At 44.0% G+C, this 18,351-nt stretch overlaps 1 protein-coding gene across 1 annotated transcript; it reads right to left on the bottom strand.

Annotated features, from left to right (window-relative positions):
• Nucleotides 1–320: 320 nt before the first annotated feature.
• On the bottom strand, nucleotides 321–15,242 carry LOC306702469 (N-alpha-acetyltransferase 15, NatA auxiliary subunit-like). Its single transcript, XM_079168101.1, has 20 exons — nucleotides 14,986–15,242; nucleotides 14,283–14,367; nucleotides 12,754–12,858; nucleotides 12,328–12,485; nucleotides 11,955–12,089; nucleotides 10,120–10,273; nucleotides 9,764–9,883; nucleotides 7,835–7,930; nucleotides 7,515–7,621; nucleotides 7,362–7,434; nucleotides 7,075–7,244; nucleotides 6,808–6,960; nucleotides 6,100–6,228; nucleotides 5,346–5,559; nucleotides 4,429–4,622; nucleotides 3,647–3,755; nucleotides 3,400–3,498; nucleotides 2,918–3,061; nucleotides 1,734–1,831; nucleotides 321–1,471 (listed from the first exon to the last, which is right to left on the bottom strand). Exons 1-20 carry the CDS (start codon nucleotides 15,037–15,039, stop codon nucleotides 1,262–1,264), a joined length of 2,607 nt encoding a protein of 868 aa, XP_079024227.1. The 5' UTR covers nucleotides 15,040–15,242; the 3' UTR covers nucleotides 321–1,261.
• Nucleotides 15,243–18,351: the final 3,109 nt, after the last annotated feature.

The following is an 18,351-nucleotide window of genomic DNA, read 5'->3' as shown; positions in this document are numbered from 1 at the left end:
AAACAGCTCATAATTCATCTCTAATATCTATCGATGTTATTGTGAAAACATCTTCAAACATCTATGTGTATTCAAGTTTCTCACCAGCACATTTTACGAGGTTACATGTGAAAACACCTTAATAAAGTTGTAATTTACCTTTGTACTCATTTGTATCGGAGAGCTTGAACGCATCATGATGTAACTGAATGGAACCTTGTTCGTTAGCTGTTAGCGGCGCTGCTAACGTTACTAGCTCTCCTGTCAGTTTAAACACGGATTGGTTCTTTACAATGTAACGTTATCAGAGTTCGGAGACTAGAAAAGCATAAATGATGTCCTGATCACATATTTTACTGAATATTGATGGATAACGATAATCAGTAAAACTTTATTTCACACTGCGATGGTTAACGTTAAACTGTGTGATTGGTCCGTTTCACCACTAACCCCAGTGCAATCAATTAAAACAAGCCTCCTTCAGAAAACTACTTTTATTCAGAACTTCTTGACGGTAGATAAGTAAGAGCAGGTCGACGGTGAGCTGAATTCAGTCAGACTTGCACATGTTGGAAAGTGTTTATGGGATTCCCCATCAAAGTAAACAGACACAGAACAGTGAAAGGATCAGCAGGATGTCTTGTGTAGTTGTGTGTCACACAAAGCACGTTCAGTCCTGGCCTGCATGTGCTCTACCTCCTACTCTTCAGTTAACGTTACGCGTTGGGAGCGGACAGCGCCCTCATGTGGCAGAGCATAGAACTTGTTTTTTTTGGAAAATCGCGGCTCACATTCTCAACAACACTCCCACTAGCACAATGGTACCTTTTTGATTTTGCAAACATTGTTTTATTTATCCATTTGTCAGTTTGTAATGTATAAATTACTTTTAAAAAGGTGAGAAGCAGATGCACCTACAAGAAGGACGTGGCATGAAAACACGGGAGTCATAGAAAACTTAGACTGTGTTTAAAGGAGCCGTCCAGGTCCACATTTCCCAGAATCCTCTTTTGCCTCTCCAGAGCGTATTTATCTGGGTTTCCCTCAGTTACAGAACAACTGTGCACGGGGCCTTTTTTTAGAATTTAAAAAAGTTCTATGGGCGTCGACCTGCCTCCGTGTGCCAGCTCCCTTTCCTGTCTCTTCTGTGGCGCTCAGTCCATCCAGATCAGTGCAATGCGGGGGCCGTAGCCCGGGGGGGGGGGGGGGGGGGGGGGGGGGGGGGAACGGGTGTGTTGGCAGACTAAGGCGTCTGGCGTTGGCGTCTCCTCCTCGTCCCAGCTCACATTTCGTTTGCCACGTCGTCGTGCTCTCCTGCCGACAGGTCTCCATTGGCACTGATTGTGGCGTTGTTGTCCTGGTAACCGGGGGGCATGAAGGCCAGGCTGTAGGGGTAGATCTTATGGCAGGCCACTCGGTAAGCCTCAGCAGCCTTCTGCTGGCCCTCGCCCAGCTGTCCGTCACGCAGAGCCTCCAGCACCTGAGTACAGATCTGCAGCACAGACAAACATGCAGTCAGTCTGGACGTCTTAAACCAAAAGAAACGGATCAGAAAACTCACGGTTCACATCATAAAAGATAAAAAAGGAGCAAAGAGAACTTCTAGAGATCCCTGATCACGTTCTTTTGCCGCTGATCAAGGATCAAGACTGATTCAGCTGCTCTGAAGTCAGTGTAAACCATCAAATATTCTAAATGCTATCCTTTTACTTTGTTATATGGTTTACAGTGGGTTTTAATCAATGATCACATACCTGGATGCTTCTTCCGGACAGTGACTCGTCCAGGGCCGTGGCTATCTCACAGGCCATCTGATCAGAGAGAGGCTCCAGGTGGACCATCATCTTAGCAGCTGGGAACACAACACAGAGACACTCGGACTGAACAACAGCACATTCAGACAAATCTTACATGTTGGTCAAAAATCTGTTTTACATAAAGGTTACCCTTAACATTACCCACGGAGGGAGGACAGAGGACAGGAGGGAGGGAGGACAGAGGACAGGAGGGAGGGAGGAGGACAGAGGACAGGAGGGAGGGAGGAGGACAGAGGACAGGAGGGAGGGAGGAGGACAGGAGGGAGGGAGGAGGACAGAGGACAGGAGGACAGAGGACAGGAGGGAGGGAGGGAGGAGGACGGAGGGAAGGCGGAAGGGCTGATACTGACTGTTCTTTATAAACTTCATTTAGGAATGTTATTTATTACATTTTTGTTTTGTTTCCAGTGGTATGAATGACTTTATAAAGGGACTTTGCTGCTCTTTAGTTATATTGGGAATATAAATCAATTATATTCCGGTTCTGAATTTTTTAAATAACATCCTAAAAAGTAACTATTTAGTGATGAAAAAGAAGCGATAAGAGTCTCATTAAAGAGCCGAGCTGATACAGAGTATTGATAAGAGCGGCAGTACCCATAAAACCCAACCACAGTGACTGAAGAACAAACATGTGTTAGGACCAGGGTTCAGACACATTGTTACCAAGAAATGAACAAAGACCTTTTCATGCCTTTATGAAAAATCATAAGAAAAGCTTATTCACCCAACGTCAAGTGCACTGAGTGATATGCTGGAACATTAAAGGATTGTAGTTCTTGTATTTGTGAAGCAAAGTGCCATTACTTTTACAAAACCTTCTGGGTTTATGTATTTTTCCAAAACTTCTCCTGGCCTTGAAATTGTTTTTCCTGTAAGACATGAAATACTCTACTGGGAATAATCATGTTATCTTTAAATGTTTTTTCTTTGATGTTCACATACATTCCTTTTCCCTCATTGAATATGAACATGCGAGTGATGCTGCTGGACACCTGCTTCAATGGTGGTCCATGGTCCATTCTTGGTGGCTTCATCTAGTTTCCACTGAATAGATGTAATCCTGAGGAGTGTCACTGTGTGTGTGTGTGTGTGTGTGTGTGTGTGTGTGTTCTGCTTACCGGCCACTCGGTGTGGGATGGAGCTGGAGTGTTGACTCAGGTAGTTCTTGTTGAAGCTCTGAGGGTTGCTCTCCCCAAACAGCCTGGAGATCTCCTGCTTCAACACCTCCCTCACTGCCTCAGCCAGGTCTGCACTCTCACGCACTACACACACACACACACAAAATAAAGGACCCATATGAATCGTAGCTCACACTGAAGCATGTCAAACTATTGAGGAAACGCCCACAGACTCATGAGTGAATGGACAGTATACTGGACCTATATGCTTCCACAATCCAGACAGACAGGTTTCCCACTTTGACCACACAATGTTTCACACGCTTCATGTCACTTTGCAGCCCCTCCCCCACACCCCCAGTAATATGCAATGAAACATCAGCTCAGTGTAGATTATATCCTCTAGTATCTAAGGTATGGGATCAGTACTCTGTGTCGGCCAATAAGCATGTTGGGGTAAACCGGTATGGGAGCATCTCTACCTCCTTTGAAGAAGCGCACCAGACACTGGTGCAGCCAGGGGTTGGAGGGCTCTATGGTTACAGCCCGCTTTATCGACTGAAGCATCAACAGGTACTTCTCTGAGGACAGAAAAGATAAAAGAGAATGTTAGTTCAATAAGTAATGATGCGGTTACACCCGAGATTTTAAATAATCTTAAAGATGAAACAGAGTGAAAAAAGAGTGCGTGAAACACGGAGAAACGCAGGCTGGCAGTACTGGTCGGACCTTTCCTGAAGTAGATCTCGAAGGCCAGGAGGTGAGTCTCGATCTTGTTGCGCACGAGGTTCTTCAGAGGGATCAGGAACTTCACCGCCTCCTCCAGAGGATTCTCTGCCTGGTAGAAACAAGTGCAAACGCGGTACACATCACACACTGGGAAGACATTCCTTTTGCTTACATTTCAACAGGAAAAACAGGAATCTGTCTCCGTTAAAACTCTGGAGGAAGATATAAAAGGAGGAAGAGTGACAGCACTCTGATTGCTTTGGTGCTGGTTCTATTAAAGAGAACACAAGTCCCACTATGGCCCGTTCTATCTGTGTCCTTTCACCTTTGACTGAAAAATGTTTCCACGCAATTAAAAAAAAACAAGCACATTATGTGATATTGACTTTTTAATCTGAATGTATGTTTTCCTTGTTATTGGTCTCTGTTCAGCAGCTGCATACAGCTGAAGTAAATAACATGGCAGAGTCAGAGTCAGGTAAATACAGGACTCAGTGAGTCCTGCTAGTCATTATTAGCTAGAATACACACAAGTGATGACCGATTCAAATAGAGAGGCTGTAACATGTGATATCACTGCAGCTCCCTGATTATTTATTACCAGCAAATGGATGAAGGAAGTTTCAACAGAAATATTTTGGTCAGTATAATTTTGACTTTATAGTTCGGTAACTTTCACCCCTAAACACACAGCCATCACCTTTATGACACGACGCTGTATTCACACAGCTCAGCTACTACAAGCTTCGGTCATGGTGGAATAACTGATAACATGAGCCCACCTTGGCCAGTTTGTCTGGTACGAGCTCCTCTTTGGGCCCTCCTATCTCCTCGTCGTCGTCCTCTTTCTTCTTCTTCTGGTTCTTTAGCTGTTTCTCCTTCTCTGCGTTCTTCTTCTCCTCCTCTAACTGGGCCTTCTTCTGGGCTCGGCGCTGTTTGTTGCGCTGCTTCTTCAGCTCCTTGTCTGTCAGATTCTCTAGAGAGCAAAACAGCAAAACGGTCCATTTTAATCCACAGTGACGCTCTGAAGACACACCGACAGCAAACTAGTATTGTTCCTATCGGACCAAACTGTACATGAAAATATGGAACCGCAGACACTAAAGATGAAAAACCGTGACGATGCGGCACATCTGGCTGATGAAACATTCAAAAACAATGACGTGGGTCTGTGGACTGTTGTTGCATGCCATTCGTCATCCCTCCCTTTCAATAATCGCTATGTTACACCGATCTAATAAAAGCATAAATACATGTTGAAACAGATTTTCATAAATATGGAAACAACACAGAATCATCCTGCTTCTCATTGTGTTTGCTGTTACTTATTGTTCTTATTGTACAACACTCCTGTCTAACAATTCTGAGGAGAAATATAGGCACAATCTGGACTTTTCACTATTTACAATGTTTCACTATTTACAATTTACAATGAGCACAAGTACATCAAGGGATTGACTTTACTCTCACAGTGAAACTACAACTAGCCTACATACTACCTAGTATGTGGCACCAGATCTACGGAACGGTCCGGTTTGTGCCAGAGTGCGGTCAATGTCTCAAGAGAGAGTATCTACGGACGCACCCCGGTGACACAAACTCTGTGCTTTAGCTTACGTCAAGTGTGCCAGGCTCAGGTGGATTGTGATGGGAAACATGAGAGCGGAGCCGCACGCTAACGCGCACACATGGCACTGACCGGTGTCCGCCTGGCTCTCCTTGTTGTCGTCGGCCAGAGGCTTGTCGTGCAGCACCAGGTAGATCTGGATGGCGGTTCGAGCAGCTTTGTAGTAGAAAGGGTGTTGCCGCAGCACGTCCTCCAGCTTCAGCAGGTCCACATAGGAGCGCAACGTCATCTTCCTCATGCAGTAGGTGTGGAAGTCGAATTGGTCATCTGTGATCTCCACAAAATGCTGATGGGAGAGAGAGGAGGGAGGGGGGGGGAATGAATGTCAAACTCCTCGGTAGTGTCTCGGTAGAGATAAATGTGACTTCTTTACAAATCCGGACGGGATATTTTTCTTTTCACATTGTGGACTTGTGGACTGGAGGTCAGGGTTTGTCACCAGAAGTCGTGTCTAATCGTGTGGCAGATGAATCAAATTTAAACATTTCATAAGAAGATGCCTTAATACAGTTAGAAAATAAAACAGTCCATTCTTTAGTCAAAATAAAGTGCTTCTACAGTAGTTTCTGTTCATTCAGATAAAGCGCTGTGCAAGAACACTTAGCATGGTAGAGAAAACCCTGACTTCCATAAATTAAATCTTATGATATTGTGCGTTTCACAGCGGAAGTCATAGCGCCCTAGAAAGCCTGATATCACACTGAAGGCACAGCAAGAGCAGCATTAAAAGAACTATTTAATGACTGGGCTCTGGAAGCAGGTATGCTTGGGTCTTAAATGTAGTGAAGCTTGGGAGGGATGGGGGGGGGCGGGGGGGGGGGCTTACCCTCTCAATCTCGTGGCACTTCTTCAGGGCCTCGCCAAACTTGTTCATGGCCTTGTAGGCCAAGGCACACTCGGTCTGGAACCACATGCACTGCATCTCATTCAGGTTGTCCACTGCAGACGCCCCCTCCTGAGAGAGAGAACAACACATCCATTGTCACAGCTCATACAATGGGCTTTGTCAATACTCAATTCTGATTGGCTTCAGGGTATCCATTCATTCCCGATAATGAGCACCTACGTTAATATGTAATGTCATATTCAGAACAATGAGTGTAGTTGTTCAGTACTCTAGCACACACGCTGCAAGAAGTTACACCGCCCCTCTGAACTCAGTGACATCATCGAGCATCCCAACGTTAGCTTTCTGGCTTGTAGCTCAACCAACTAGAAATATCTCAGTTTGCCCAGTCATATCAAAGGTCCATCCTATTTACTGGAGCAGTGAACAACATTTCCATCCCATAATGATTGTTGATGTATATACACATAGTACTAATTTGAATAAATTGATCCTATTGTCAACAATACCTGAACCAGCTATCTGGGTCAGTATAGGCGTGATGGCTGTATCGGTGCATCCCTACATTTTCATGCACCGACAAGCACCAACACAACTCATCTGTGTGGTGGACGGACACACGGTTTATTGAGCAGATCAGAACTATCTGGCAAACAAACACTTGAGCCACATTCTCTTCTGACTCACCCGTGTGAACTTGGAGCACATCTCCTCTGCTTCTTTGATGAGGCCGGCCTTTAGCATGTACTTGGCACACTTGGAGTTAATGAAGCGGTCGGCAGTGTCCAGGGCCTGAGCTTCATCCATCCACCGAGCTGCTTCCTTTATGTTGCCCGTGTGCTGCAAGGACAAAACCACAGGGACAGTGTGAATGCTCCTGATACACAACAGATCTCATTCCAGTTCTATCAAAAGTCAACAATCGTATACGAATGTGTAGAGGTTCTACTGCACCTTGTAGATCTTGGCCTTGATGAGGAAGAGCTCGATGAGCGTGGGCGTGCTGTCGATGGCGGTGTTGATGTACTCCAGAGCGAGGCCGGGCTGGTCTATGAAGTCAAAGTGCTGTGCTAGGAAATACTGGACCCACAACAGGGTGGTAGGGGGCTCCTCCTTCCCATCATCTGCACACACATTTTACAACAGTCACAGTGTGCAATTCAGCCTCCACACATATGAGAGAGAGAAAATAAAATCTATGTCAAAGAAATACATTAAGGCCAGAGACGAGCCACACTCACCGTTTTCACTGAACATTCGACAGGCTTTCAAACAGGTTTCATAGCCAACTACTAATTCTTCAATGATTGCAACCTGCATTGGAAGAAAACAAGTTAAAAACACATACACACACACACACACAAACAGGTTATTTGAAATGTCCCCATGCGTACCTTTTCTCTGTCGGTGTAGAGGGATTTGAGGGTGGTGAAGACGGGTGGGCAGCCTTTACTGAAGTTCATCCTAAGGTAGCTGTCCAGACATTGACCAAACTTCTCCCCTGCCCAGCACAACACACAGTAGAGGTACAGTAACGTGAGATTTGTATTGAGAAAGATGACAGTAATGTACCGGGTTTGATCCCATACCTTTTTAAACTGTGGTTAGACTCAGTGAGCATATAACATGTATGGTAATGTTTGGAACACTAAGCATGACACACAGTAGACTGAGACGGACTGCGTGGTGGTGCTGCAGGCTGTACTGTGTTTACCTGTGAGGAAATTAAGAGGCAGTCTTCGGAGAACCAGGCCTTTAGGAAACTTCACCCAGGAGTCCTCGTAAATCTTCTGACGCTCCTCTACACATCCTGGAAAAACAAACACACACACACACACACACACTGTAAGGAGAAGTACTGTCCAAAGTGAACATATCCTCCCCCACTGAGACCCTTTGGCCACCCAGTACCCCACTACAGTCTGTGGAGAAACAATGTGGACACAGTCTGTTGGACCGTCTTACTGAGTTCTTACTCTTCTCTTTTAGGTGTTTCTGTCGCCCCATATGCTTTATGAAAAAAAGATGAAATTAACTTGAGTCAAAAGTCTTTTCAAGCTAATGTGTGGAAGCACAGCTAATTTACATCAACAGACATCTGAGGCTCCAAAGACTCATTGGATACACATCAGGGCTTCCCCCTAACAGTCAATTCTTCATCAGCTGAAGCTCATTTTTAAGTCAAATCACTACATTTCTTTGTATTTTCTTATATTGATGTTCAACCCGTACAGAGAAAAAGGTACACGTTACCACATATATCCATCACACACTCTGCCTTTCTGTCACGGCTAAGAATGCTCCCCAAACCTTCTTAAAGACATCCTCTCTCATATCATCACTCATTCATTTAACAATCTAATCCTACATACCTTTCTTTGTGTCACAGCTCTATAGTAGTGGTGTAACGGACCATTGTCGATCCGTACGGATACCACCAAATGGATTAGCGTGCATTTGAACGGCGGATTAATTACACAGTTTAACGTTAACCATCACACTGAAGATCGTTATCCGGCGATATTTAGTCAAGTATGCGATAAGGACATCATTTATGCTCTTCCAGTCGCCGATCTCTGATAATGTTGCAATGTAACCAACCAATCCGTGTGTAAACTGACAGGAGGAGAACGTAGTGAGGGATCTCTTAATGCAGAAAAAATATTTTCACGGACCGGCATTCAACGTGTGGCGGATAAATACGACGAAATAAAATGATATGATCGGCATTAAAACAAATAATAAATGCATAAATAAATACAACTCACACTAACGCTGAATCAGTGGAGCCCTGAGCTTGTTTCTCTGCAGCGAGACGGTCCCATCTGGGGTTGATGGGAGACAATGACACCCGAAGTGTGTTCCTCATGTCTAGACTACTTCGTTTTGTTTTGATTGTTGTCACTGCAGAACATCCCGCTTCACAAAGAGGATGTGTGAAATGGAAGCAGGGTTTTCAGTGCTTTAGTGGTGATCTCAGGATATTCAGCCTTGATTTTAATCCAAAACACCAGCAGAGCTGTTGTCTCAAACATACTGTTAAGGCCACCGTCATTTACAATCTCCAGCAGCTGATCTTCCTCTGTCGCCACATATTCTGCAGAGCGGCAGAAATACTCCTGATATTTAATTAGACTCCTGATGTTGTCTGTTAAATGAAGCTTTATTTGTCTTGGAAGTTGTCGGCTCTTCTTCTGTCTCCTTAGTGGCCTTTTCCTCTTTGCAAAGAAGCTCTCCAAAAGTGTTTTACTCATTTTCGCTAGTTTGCAGGCTTCATTTTTAGAGGTGACGTATCACGTGACCGAGACAAGCGTCTTCATGTGTCAAGAGCCACAGGCGGATGAAATTGCGAGAGAATCCGGTCATTTCTCAAAATAAAACTTTAAAAAAAAAAAGAAAATCAATAAAACGGAAATAATATGATATTTATTCTTTCTGTGCGGCCCGGTACCAAATGACCTACGGCCCGGTACCGGTCCGCGGCCCGGTGGTTGGGGACCGCTGTCTTAATGGATACGTCCTTAACTGGTTACTCTGAGATCATTTTGGTTCTGGTACAGCCGACTTCAATAGCTACAGTAGCAATAGTCAATCCACCATATCGCGTGGACCGCACAAGTGTGGGCCTGAGGGTAGTGTTCACCTGGCTTTAAGGCCTTTTCCAGGCCCTGGTAGTAGGCCCAGTTCTCAGGGTTCCTCTCCTGGAGACTTCTGTAGACCTCATAAGCCTCATCAGCCCTCTCCAGATTCAGCAGCAGCTCTCCTACACACACAAACACACTTTCAACATTAACTAAGCACAATGGTTTCATTACACAGGTTATTCAGTCTAAAACATCAAGCGGTACTGAAACATAAAAAGTGCTCCTTAGCCAACCTCAACTGTGTTGTTAGCTCTGTCACACGTTCTGTCCAGAGAGCGCTGGAGAACCGACAGAACCTTTGCAGTTCCTCCTGCATTAACACACCAACAAATTGACACCGTCGGCATCAACCCACCTCTCGTTTCCTCCACGGCCAGTTTGTCGCAGATCTGTTTCTCATAGTTGTTGAGGTGCTCGAGGGCCTCTTTGTGCAGGCCGGCCTCCCTCAGAACCTGGTTCTGATACAGCAGCAGTTCACTGTACTCGTAGTCCACCTTGTCTGGAGATGTCTGGACACACACACACACACACACACACACACACACACACACACACACACACACACACACACACACACACACACACACACACACACACACACACACACACACACACACACACACACACACACACACACACACACACACTTTTTACAAAAACATCTAAACGAGGCCAAAGGCTCAGACAAGTATTGCTGATGCTTGACAATTACCGTTATCAATGTATCAATATCAGAGATCATTTTTTCATAAAAACGATAAAATATGGGCTAAACGTGGGTCCTGCTGAACAGCTGATTATACATCAAAGCGTTTAAAGTTCCTCTCTGTCAAAGCTCTCGAACATGTCTCTCTTTGCCGACGATAGCCAGGCGCACCGGAGGACAAGAAATGTTACCAACTCAACTGTTACATCCGTGTCACTACGTATTTCTGAGCTATCGATGGAATACGCACAAACATTAAATGGCATTTGACAATATAACGGGACGCACAACAGAAGCGATCCTGGGCCAGTCACAAGCACAGCACATTGTAAATAAATACTCTGTAATCCATCCAATCACACATCAGGATGTTATCTTAGCAATTATTAAAGTACCAACCAAAATGCTTGATATCCATATTGTAAGATATTGTAGGAAATGACATCACGTTGCTGTAATGCAGCCTGTAAAACCAGGAAAAGACCACACTGATGCCTTCATTACCAATTCCTAAATCTGAGACGATATGTAGCCTCCACACAGTATCGATATATTTCCCCGCCCTACTTCAGTGACAAATAACTGGTTTATTAAAAATGGCGTATGCAAAAGTAGCCGACAGCAGAAAAAGCATGTCATAACATTTTACTTCAACTTGTCGTTCAAAGAATTCAAACCTACTATTTCTATACCACCACTACTATAGTACTACTACAATAAAGCTATTTTAGACTTGTGTCTTCAGTTCATGATGCGTTTATGAATCCCTTTGAGTGTGATACGGGTTGTGCAGACTGTAGTGGAGTCAAAGCTGTGGCGGAATGACCTAGACTCTCGGGAATGAATGGGAAACACTGCATGAGTCATAGAAAACAACAACCTACGTAGTTCTTCTTCTTCTGGGTCGAGCTGCTTTCAACCCAATTTAGAAAATGTCAAGAAATGCTTGTCCCCATTCACTACCATAAGGCGATTATTAGGAGTTGGTTCATTCAACAGTAGGTGGCATCAATTCTCCAGTCAACCACGAGAGGAAGAAGACACTGAAGCACAAGTTTCAGTGGACATTGAAGTCTACAATTTCACGGACGTCGTGATTTCCATTGAACGCATTTCACTCCTTTTTTCCACCTCAGCCGCCATACACTTTCTTGCCATATTTCCCTATTCATTCCTGATATACGTTTTGTTGTGTGTTGACTAAAGAGAGTAGGATTTTTGACTCAAATACATCACACGGTATCTTTGCCTGACGTCGGCTTTTGGCTTGGTCCTGTGGAATGTCGATGTCTGCTACAGACCACATCCTGGAGCTCTCTAGAACAATAAGTCAATTTACTGAGGACCACGGTGAATATCTCCTTTCCCCCGCCTCAACCCTTATAATGTTAACGTAGTCTTGTTAGAGTGGGTCTATTAAACACGTAGAACATTTGTACAGAAACGTGTGGGGTTCTGTTGAGTTGTCTATAGCTCCGGCCTACCTGTTGCGTTTTGCGGAACTCCTCAACGATCTTGGCGGCCATCTCAAAGTCCTCCAACAGGTGATATGCTACAGCGTATCCGATCCACGAGGCCCGCTGGGCTGGACGGAGCTGCAGCAGCTGGTACCGGGTCTCCTGTCGTAGCACAGCAAAGTGAAGGCAAGAAAATGGAGCTTTTATAATCCCGTCCAACGTTGACTTGAAGTGCTCTGTCAACCTCTCATCGGTCTTCATTTCCCCCCGTCATGCAGGGCCGTGGGTGACAGCATGACCCTGCGCAACCTCCCGCCTGCAACCCCCTTCATCCATTCAGGCGTTTTATCTCGACGGTTTCTACTTCCTACACACGTCCTCCTCCCTCTGCCACACTCACCCTGTAACCCTCCAGGTCCCTCATCTGGATCTGCAGCAGGGAGAGGTCTCTCAGGATCTGCAGGTTGTCCTTGTCCCACTTCAGAGCGTTGCGGTAACATTTGATGGCCTCGTCGTACTTTTTATCGGAGCGCTGCAGCAGGCCGTACACATGCCAGCCTGGAGGAGTGAGTTCAGGAAATAAAAACACACTCACACACACTCACAGACGCACTATGCGGGTTTTTACATGTGCTTGACAATGTAAACACACACAAACTAAATTAAATGACTGGAAGAATTCAAAGAGTGTTTTACGGAAGCAGAAATGACGTTAAAGAGCAAGTTCAAGGTCTTTCGGGGCGAATGCAGCTGCTGTGGTGCTTAACTGGATTTGAATGTGAAATTGATGAAACCCGGCTGTCCTGAGGGGCTGATGTAAGGATACAGACGTGGCTCTTGAGGTCGTTGCGAAGGCCTCGTCTCACCAGCTCATAGGCGTCCTCCTTCTTGCCCAGACAGTTTAGGGTTAAACCCTTCATGGCCAGCGTCTCTGGAGCACAAAGCAGGGGTGGGAGGGAGAGGGGTGAGACATCCGGGGACAGGACTTGTCAAGAGTGACACTAGCCGTGTTCGGTTAAATTGAAGAAGTCAATTACTAAAGTCAATTTTAGGCAAACTTTTGAAATGCTGTAAAAACAGGAAATGCAAATCAGGTGCATTTCCATCAACTGGTTTGGGACAAATAACCTGTGCTACAGCATGGTTTGGTCAGTAATTGGCCGCCTTAGGCTATGTTTTATGCATGGAAGTAATCCGCCAGTAAACAGAGTAGAGGAAGTAGGTTTTGAACCTGAAACAAAACAATTAGCTCTGGGCCATCTGAAGACGAAGACCAGCATTCACACGTCATGAGAATATTCAGGGAAGATGCAAACAGCAGAAACAGCTGATTAGTCATAAGAGGTAAATGTTCACTACGTCAGAATATATTCTGCGTTTCCTTTAATCCATCAACTATTTTTCCACAAATGGAAAAAACACCTCAAGTAAGCGTAAAAAACTTTTTTTTTGGTATGAAAAATATGTGAATGGGAATACAGCTACTGATTACACAAAGGATTGTTTACAGGTTTATTAACATCGCGGTATTTAAAACGCTAGCTTGGCAGATAAATGGAACAGGCGTGCATAATAAAGTATGAGGCACTGTTGAGAAAAAATACAACCACAGAACAGGTACACTATTATTCCTGCTACTGAAGCACTAAAACTCCCAATGGAACACAGCATAACTTACATTATGATCAGTATCACTGCACACATCAGCTAATAAGTAACACACTGAAACATCCAAGCTATTGCATAGTTTATCCATCAGAGGGTGAGAAATGATCCACTCAGCACATATATATTGGTCAAATTTCTTTAATTAAAAAAGGAAATTTAAGGGATGTCAGTTTGTTATGTTACAGAAATATCAATACGTACTTGTATCTGCCTAAAAAAAAAAAATCTACAGTCAATGTTGTCAATGTTATGCTTTATTGTACCAATCCGTTTGCCATCAATGGTCAACGTTAAATGGACTTGTACATCTGACAGCTCAGAGCGCTTCAACACTCTATGTCAACGTTATCACACACACATTCACACACCGATGGCAGAGGCTGCCATTCAAGGTGCCACCTGCTCAGCAGTTCTAACACACACACACACACACACACACACACACACACACACACACACACACACACACACACACACACACACACACACACACACACACACACACACACACACACACTTTTGTTCTTACTTTAATAAGTTGCTAGGACACCTATTGTTTCTTGATGACAGGCTTTTTCACCTCAACCCACGTTTATTTAAATGTGTGTGCAACTGTCAAGAGGGGAACGTGCAGAAACAAATTACACAGTGATCCATTCCACTGTACGTCATAAATCTCTGTCTTACCTCCATGTTCAGCAAACTTCGGGTTGTTCAGGATCTGCTTGCAGAACTTCAGGCCGTTTCTGTACTGCTTGTGTTCGTAGCATCTCTGCAACAGACAGACAGAGCAAACTTCACACCAGGCGTCTGAGGGACAACAGACCGCAACGCTCTGCTGCACTGATCCTCAAGAGAGTCCGGTTCAAGTGCACAAATACATGTACAGTGTTGTAAGTGCTGAATGCAAACCACCGTGTTCCAGAAAACCAGCGGACATAGTCCAGTCAGCGGGACTGTTGTGGCGCTGAATGAACAGCAATTGAGAGAACTATGTTGATACAAACTTTGACACTGTAGACGAATATGTTTTTAAAAACGTGAAACTCACCCTCAACTACCCTCCTAACTTAACGCTAAGCTGTGTATTGCTGTCAAATGCCGAGCAGCTCTGTTACTGTTGTACTTTACTTGTGTTTTAAGGCCAATGGCAGAGCTACGACACCACACGACTGGTTGTTAGCCAAGTACATGCTGTTTCCTTAGTTTTATTGTTACAACCACTCGTTAATAACAGAGACGTGAACATCATAATGCGTTTGGTGTACTGAAATATTTGGGTTAATTCAGTAGCGACTTCCTAGCTACTTGCTCTGACTGCTACAACTGACGGCTACTTGCAAACTAGCATTAGCCAGCAAGCTAACGCTTTCTCAGGCATTTAGCCTACCAATATTCTCTTGAAGAGAGCATTCTCCTTCGGCGGTAGAGTGATTGTGGGCATTGTGCTGGCTTCCTACGCCTCTGTCGAGTCACACATCAATAGTATCCTCTTTGGGTTCAGATATCCTGGACTGTGTCAGTCTCCAATGTCTCACGTGTTGAAGCCGAGGCCCCCTTCCGAGCAAAATGGCCGATGTGCTTCTCCTCCGGGTCACACTGCTCTGAGTCTGCGTGTCAAACACAGACAAGCGGGGCTGTATGTGGCTGTGTGTCACTTAATGCCTTTGGACAATAATAACATGTTTAACTGTACAATTAATCACATATATCCGGTTATATTAAAAAATACAACATTTCCTATGGTAGCAGGTGGAATGTGGTAGTAGTACTGTGTGCAGTGCACTGTGGATGTATCAAAAGTTGCAAACCAAATTCCAAAACCGGGTAACGTCAATGGAGATGCAATCGCTTTACAATAGTGAAACCTCGACATTTGTGGAGTTTAAAATTGTAAATGCTATTAGTTTGTTAGTTTTTCTCATAAGTGTCCAAGCGATTTATCGGTGATCCTGTGATCGTCTACTCAAGTCTTCCAGGACGTTTAATTGATTGCGGAGTGTCAGATCGCATGAAGGAAGCTGCTCTGAAGCTAAAATGACTTTCAACAGACTACTGACTTCTGGAGCTGCTTTCGTCGGCAAAGGTACGATTGGGACATAATCGTAATGTGATCACGGATATGATTTTGAATATCGCGTTTTTTTGTCTTGCTGTTCACAGCGTGAACGTTGTGACGTATGTGTATTTTGAAGCCTGACCTTCGCTTAGCTTCATGTAGCACTGCAGTCCCACACAGGCGGGTTTCTCCCCCATTACGTTACGCATTATAAGCCGGTGTTTTTTAACTTAACGTTAGTGGTTTCCAAATTGTTTACCCAGCTGTTGCGAATATAGTATTATTATGTTTGGTCTAGTTAACAGGAAGGATTGTAATTCAATCTGTATCCACGTTCTACCTTTCGCTCATGTATGAAGAGGTATTCATGCCAAACTTCTTTCAGGATTTGTGCGATTTCTTTCTCTCCTGCTTCTTGTAAAAACAAATTAAAATACATGCTGTCAAGTAATTACTTCTAGGTTTGCAAGGGTCCATTCCTGTACCCATGATCTTGATGCGACCCTTCATGTCTGTTTCAAGTACTGGCAGTGTGCTTGTTTATGATGTTGTGCTGTTTTCTCTCTTGTTGCAGTTGGATCCAGGTCTGTATTCACAAGCTCCAAGCCTGACAGTGCTAACCCCAACTGGTTGAGAGTGGGCCTTGCCTTTGGAACATCTGCTCTCCTTTGGGGCCTGGTAAATGACCACATACTATTATCCTCTATAAAAACGGATCATTTGTTGTGTCAGAGTTCTGTGTTTAATTCACACAAGGGGTTCTTTCAGCCCATTGAGTTCATGTCTGTCTCATTGAAAGGAGACCAAACTGACCTGTTCAGAAATGTATAGGCCTGCATGCCTTTTGGCAAGATGAAATACTTGTATTTCCGAATCATGCAGCAGGTTGTATCAGGTAAACCATTCAGCATTTACTGTACCTCACAGTGCATTCTCCCAGGAGAGGGCAGCAAATGCCTCATCGTAAAAGGAGCATTCCTTGATTTGATTAATGTGGTTTAAAAGAGAAGTCCTATAGTGAAGATTGGTTTCCTTATATTGTCGTTAAGATTTCCTTTGATTTAATTCCAGATGGTGAAAGATTATGGAATGTAGTTGAATATGAAGAGTGTTCTAATAAAACCATGTGGTGCCTTTAATTAAACGACTTGTGGTGTCCGTCTTCCGCCCGCAGCTCTTCAAGCAGCACAGTACGGACGTACACGAGTACAAAGTGAGGAATGGCCTTGAGTAACCCAGCACGTTGCTATGTGAGTGTTTTGTTCGTTTAGATGTTACTATAATCAACGTACAGTATACCATTATGCCTATATATGATCTGATGCCATATAGCATTATTGCTATTCTGCCATCCAGTGTGAAGATGTATATTCTATAAATAGATGAACACATTTAGACATGATACTCTTGTCATTTCTTGTCCTGTTTAGGAGGTCGTCAGGTCCTGTCTATGGGATGCACCTGTTTGTCTGCTTCTTTCTATTTCCACTGCTCTAAATTCTGTGTAAAATAAAAAAATCTAACATGTGAAATATACATGAGTCATCTTCATTTTGTCCACATACATTCACAGTTGCTGTAGTTGTTTTATTAATAATATACATAATATGTTTTGTTGGACAGGACCTCATTCTTTGTACGTGGAGTTATTCAGATTACAATGTTGACGATTTGACAGAAGTCAGGATTTTCTTTTTTAAGAGTCTGGAACTGTTGTCAGGGCAACTGCAGATTGATTGACAGCTAGCTGGCGTTTTCGGGTGAACCCTACTCACTAAGTCATTTCCAGTTACAAATAGATAGCTTTCTTAACATTTAGAATAACGATGAGAACATTCAGGTTATTGAGAAATTGACCCGAGAAATTGACCCGATCTGACAACCAACAGAAGGCCAGAATGGCTGCAATTATTGTTCAACACTTGTATCTTGAGATCACAAGTTAATTATCACGAGATCTGAAGAAATCCGTCTTTTGTTTTATCCAGAATCAACATAAATGTTACATGTTATCGTGAGAGAAAACCCCTCTATGAAAACAAAAGGTTGTTTACTTTATCACTTATGTTTGCCAGAGATCGGGAGTACATTCCAGCATGCACACAGATGACTGCGGTCAAGGTCTCCAAACAGATCACGGCTCAAGTTAGCTACATCGTGATACATGACCGACATATTATAGCTGGCAAGACTGAAGTTCTAACCAAATCAACTGTTTAATGGCTCTGATATAACTGGCTGGACGGATTTAATTAATTTAGTAACATAGTAACAAGTACCGCTCTAAAGGCCCAGATTTATAGAGGCATGTTCAACTTTGACGATTACACCCACCTCCCGACAATAACAGGAAACGTTATGGAGAGAGCTGGCTCCTGAATATTATGAGGTAGCATTAACAGGTTGATGTTTGGTTAGGTGTTGATAAAAAAAAAGCTGCTCAGTTACGACCAAATACATACTACCGGCTGGGCACCATGTGAGTTAAGTGGCGATGAAAAATAGTGCTAAACAAGACCGATTGCCGCTCATACATACTGGGCTGCCTGGCTTTAATCTCTAATGTCACTTCTGAAGGATTTTGGAAGCGAAGCAGCAGTGAGCAGCGGAGGGAGGGGGGGGGGGGCCTGATGGAGGACCTGGCAGTAGGAGCTTGTTTGGAGATTGTGGCCTTGATGCTGGAAGGAGCAGTGATTC

The sequence above is a fragment of the Pholis gunnellus genome, assembly GCF_910591455.1.
Source record: "Pholis gunnellus genome assembly, chromosome: 10".
In the NCBI taxonomy this organism is placed as follows: domain Eukaryota; kingdom Metazoa; phylum Chordata; class Actinopteri; order Perciformes; family Pholidae; genus Pholis; species Pholis gunnellus.
This window is presented reverse-complemented; position numbering and strand designations above follow the sequence as displayed.

Bases quoted from the DNA above. Each gene is read 5' to 3' on its own strand.
- LOC306702469 (XM_079168101.1), bottom strand. From the start codon at position 15,039: ATGCCCACAATCACTCTACCGCCGAAGGAGAATGCTCTCTTCAAGAGA. The intron at 12,486-12,753 runs GTATCCTTACAT...TCACTCCTCCAG, and splicing joins CGACCTCAAGAGCCACGTCT to GCTGGCATGTGTACGGCCTG. The intron at 3,499-3,646 runs GTCCGACCAGTA...TTCTGTCCTCAG, and splicing joins CGAGATCTACTTCAGGAAAG to AGAAGTACCTGTTGATGCTT.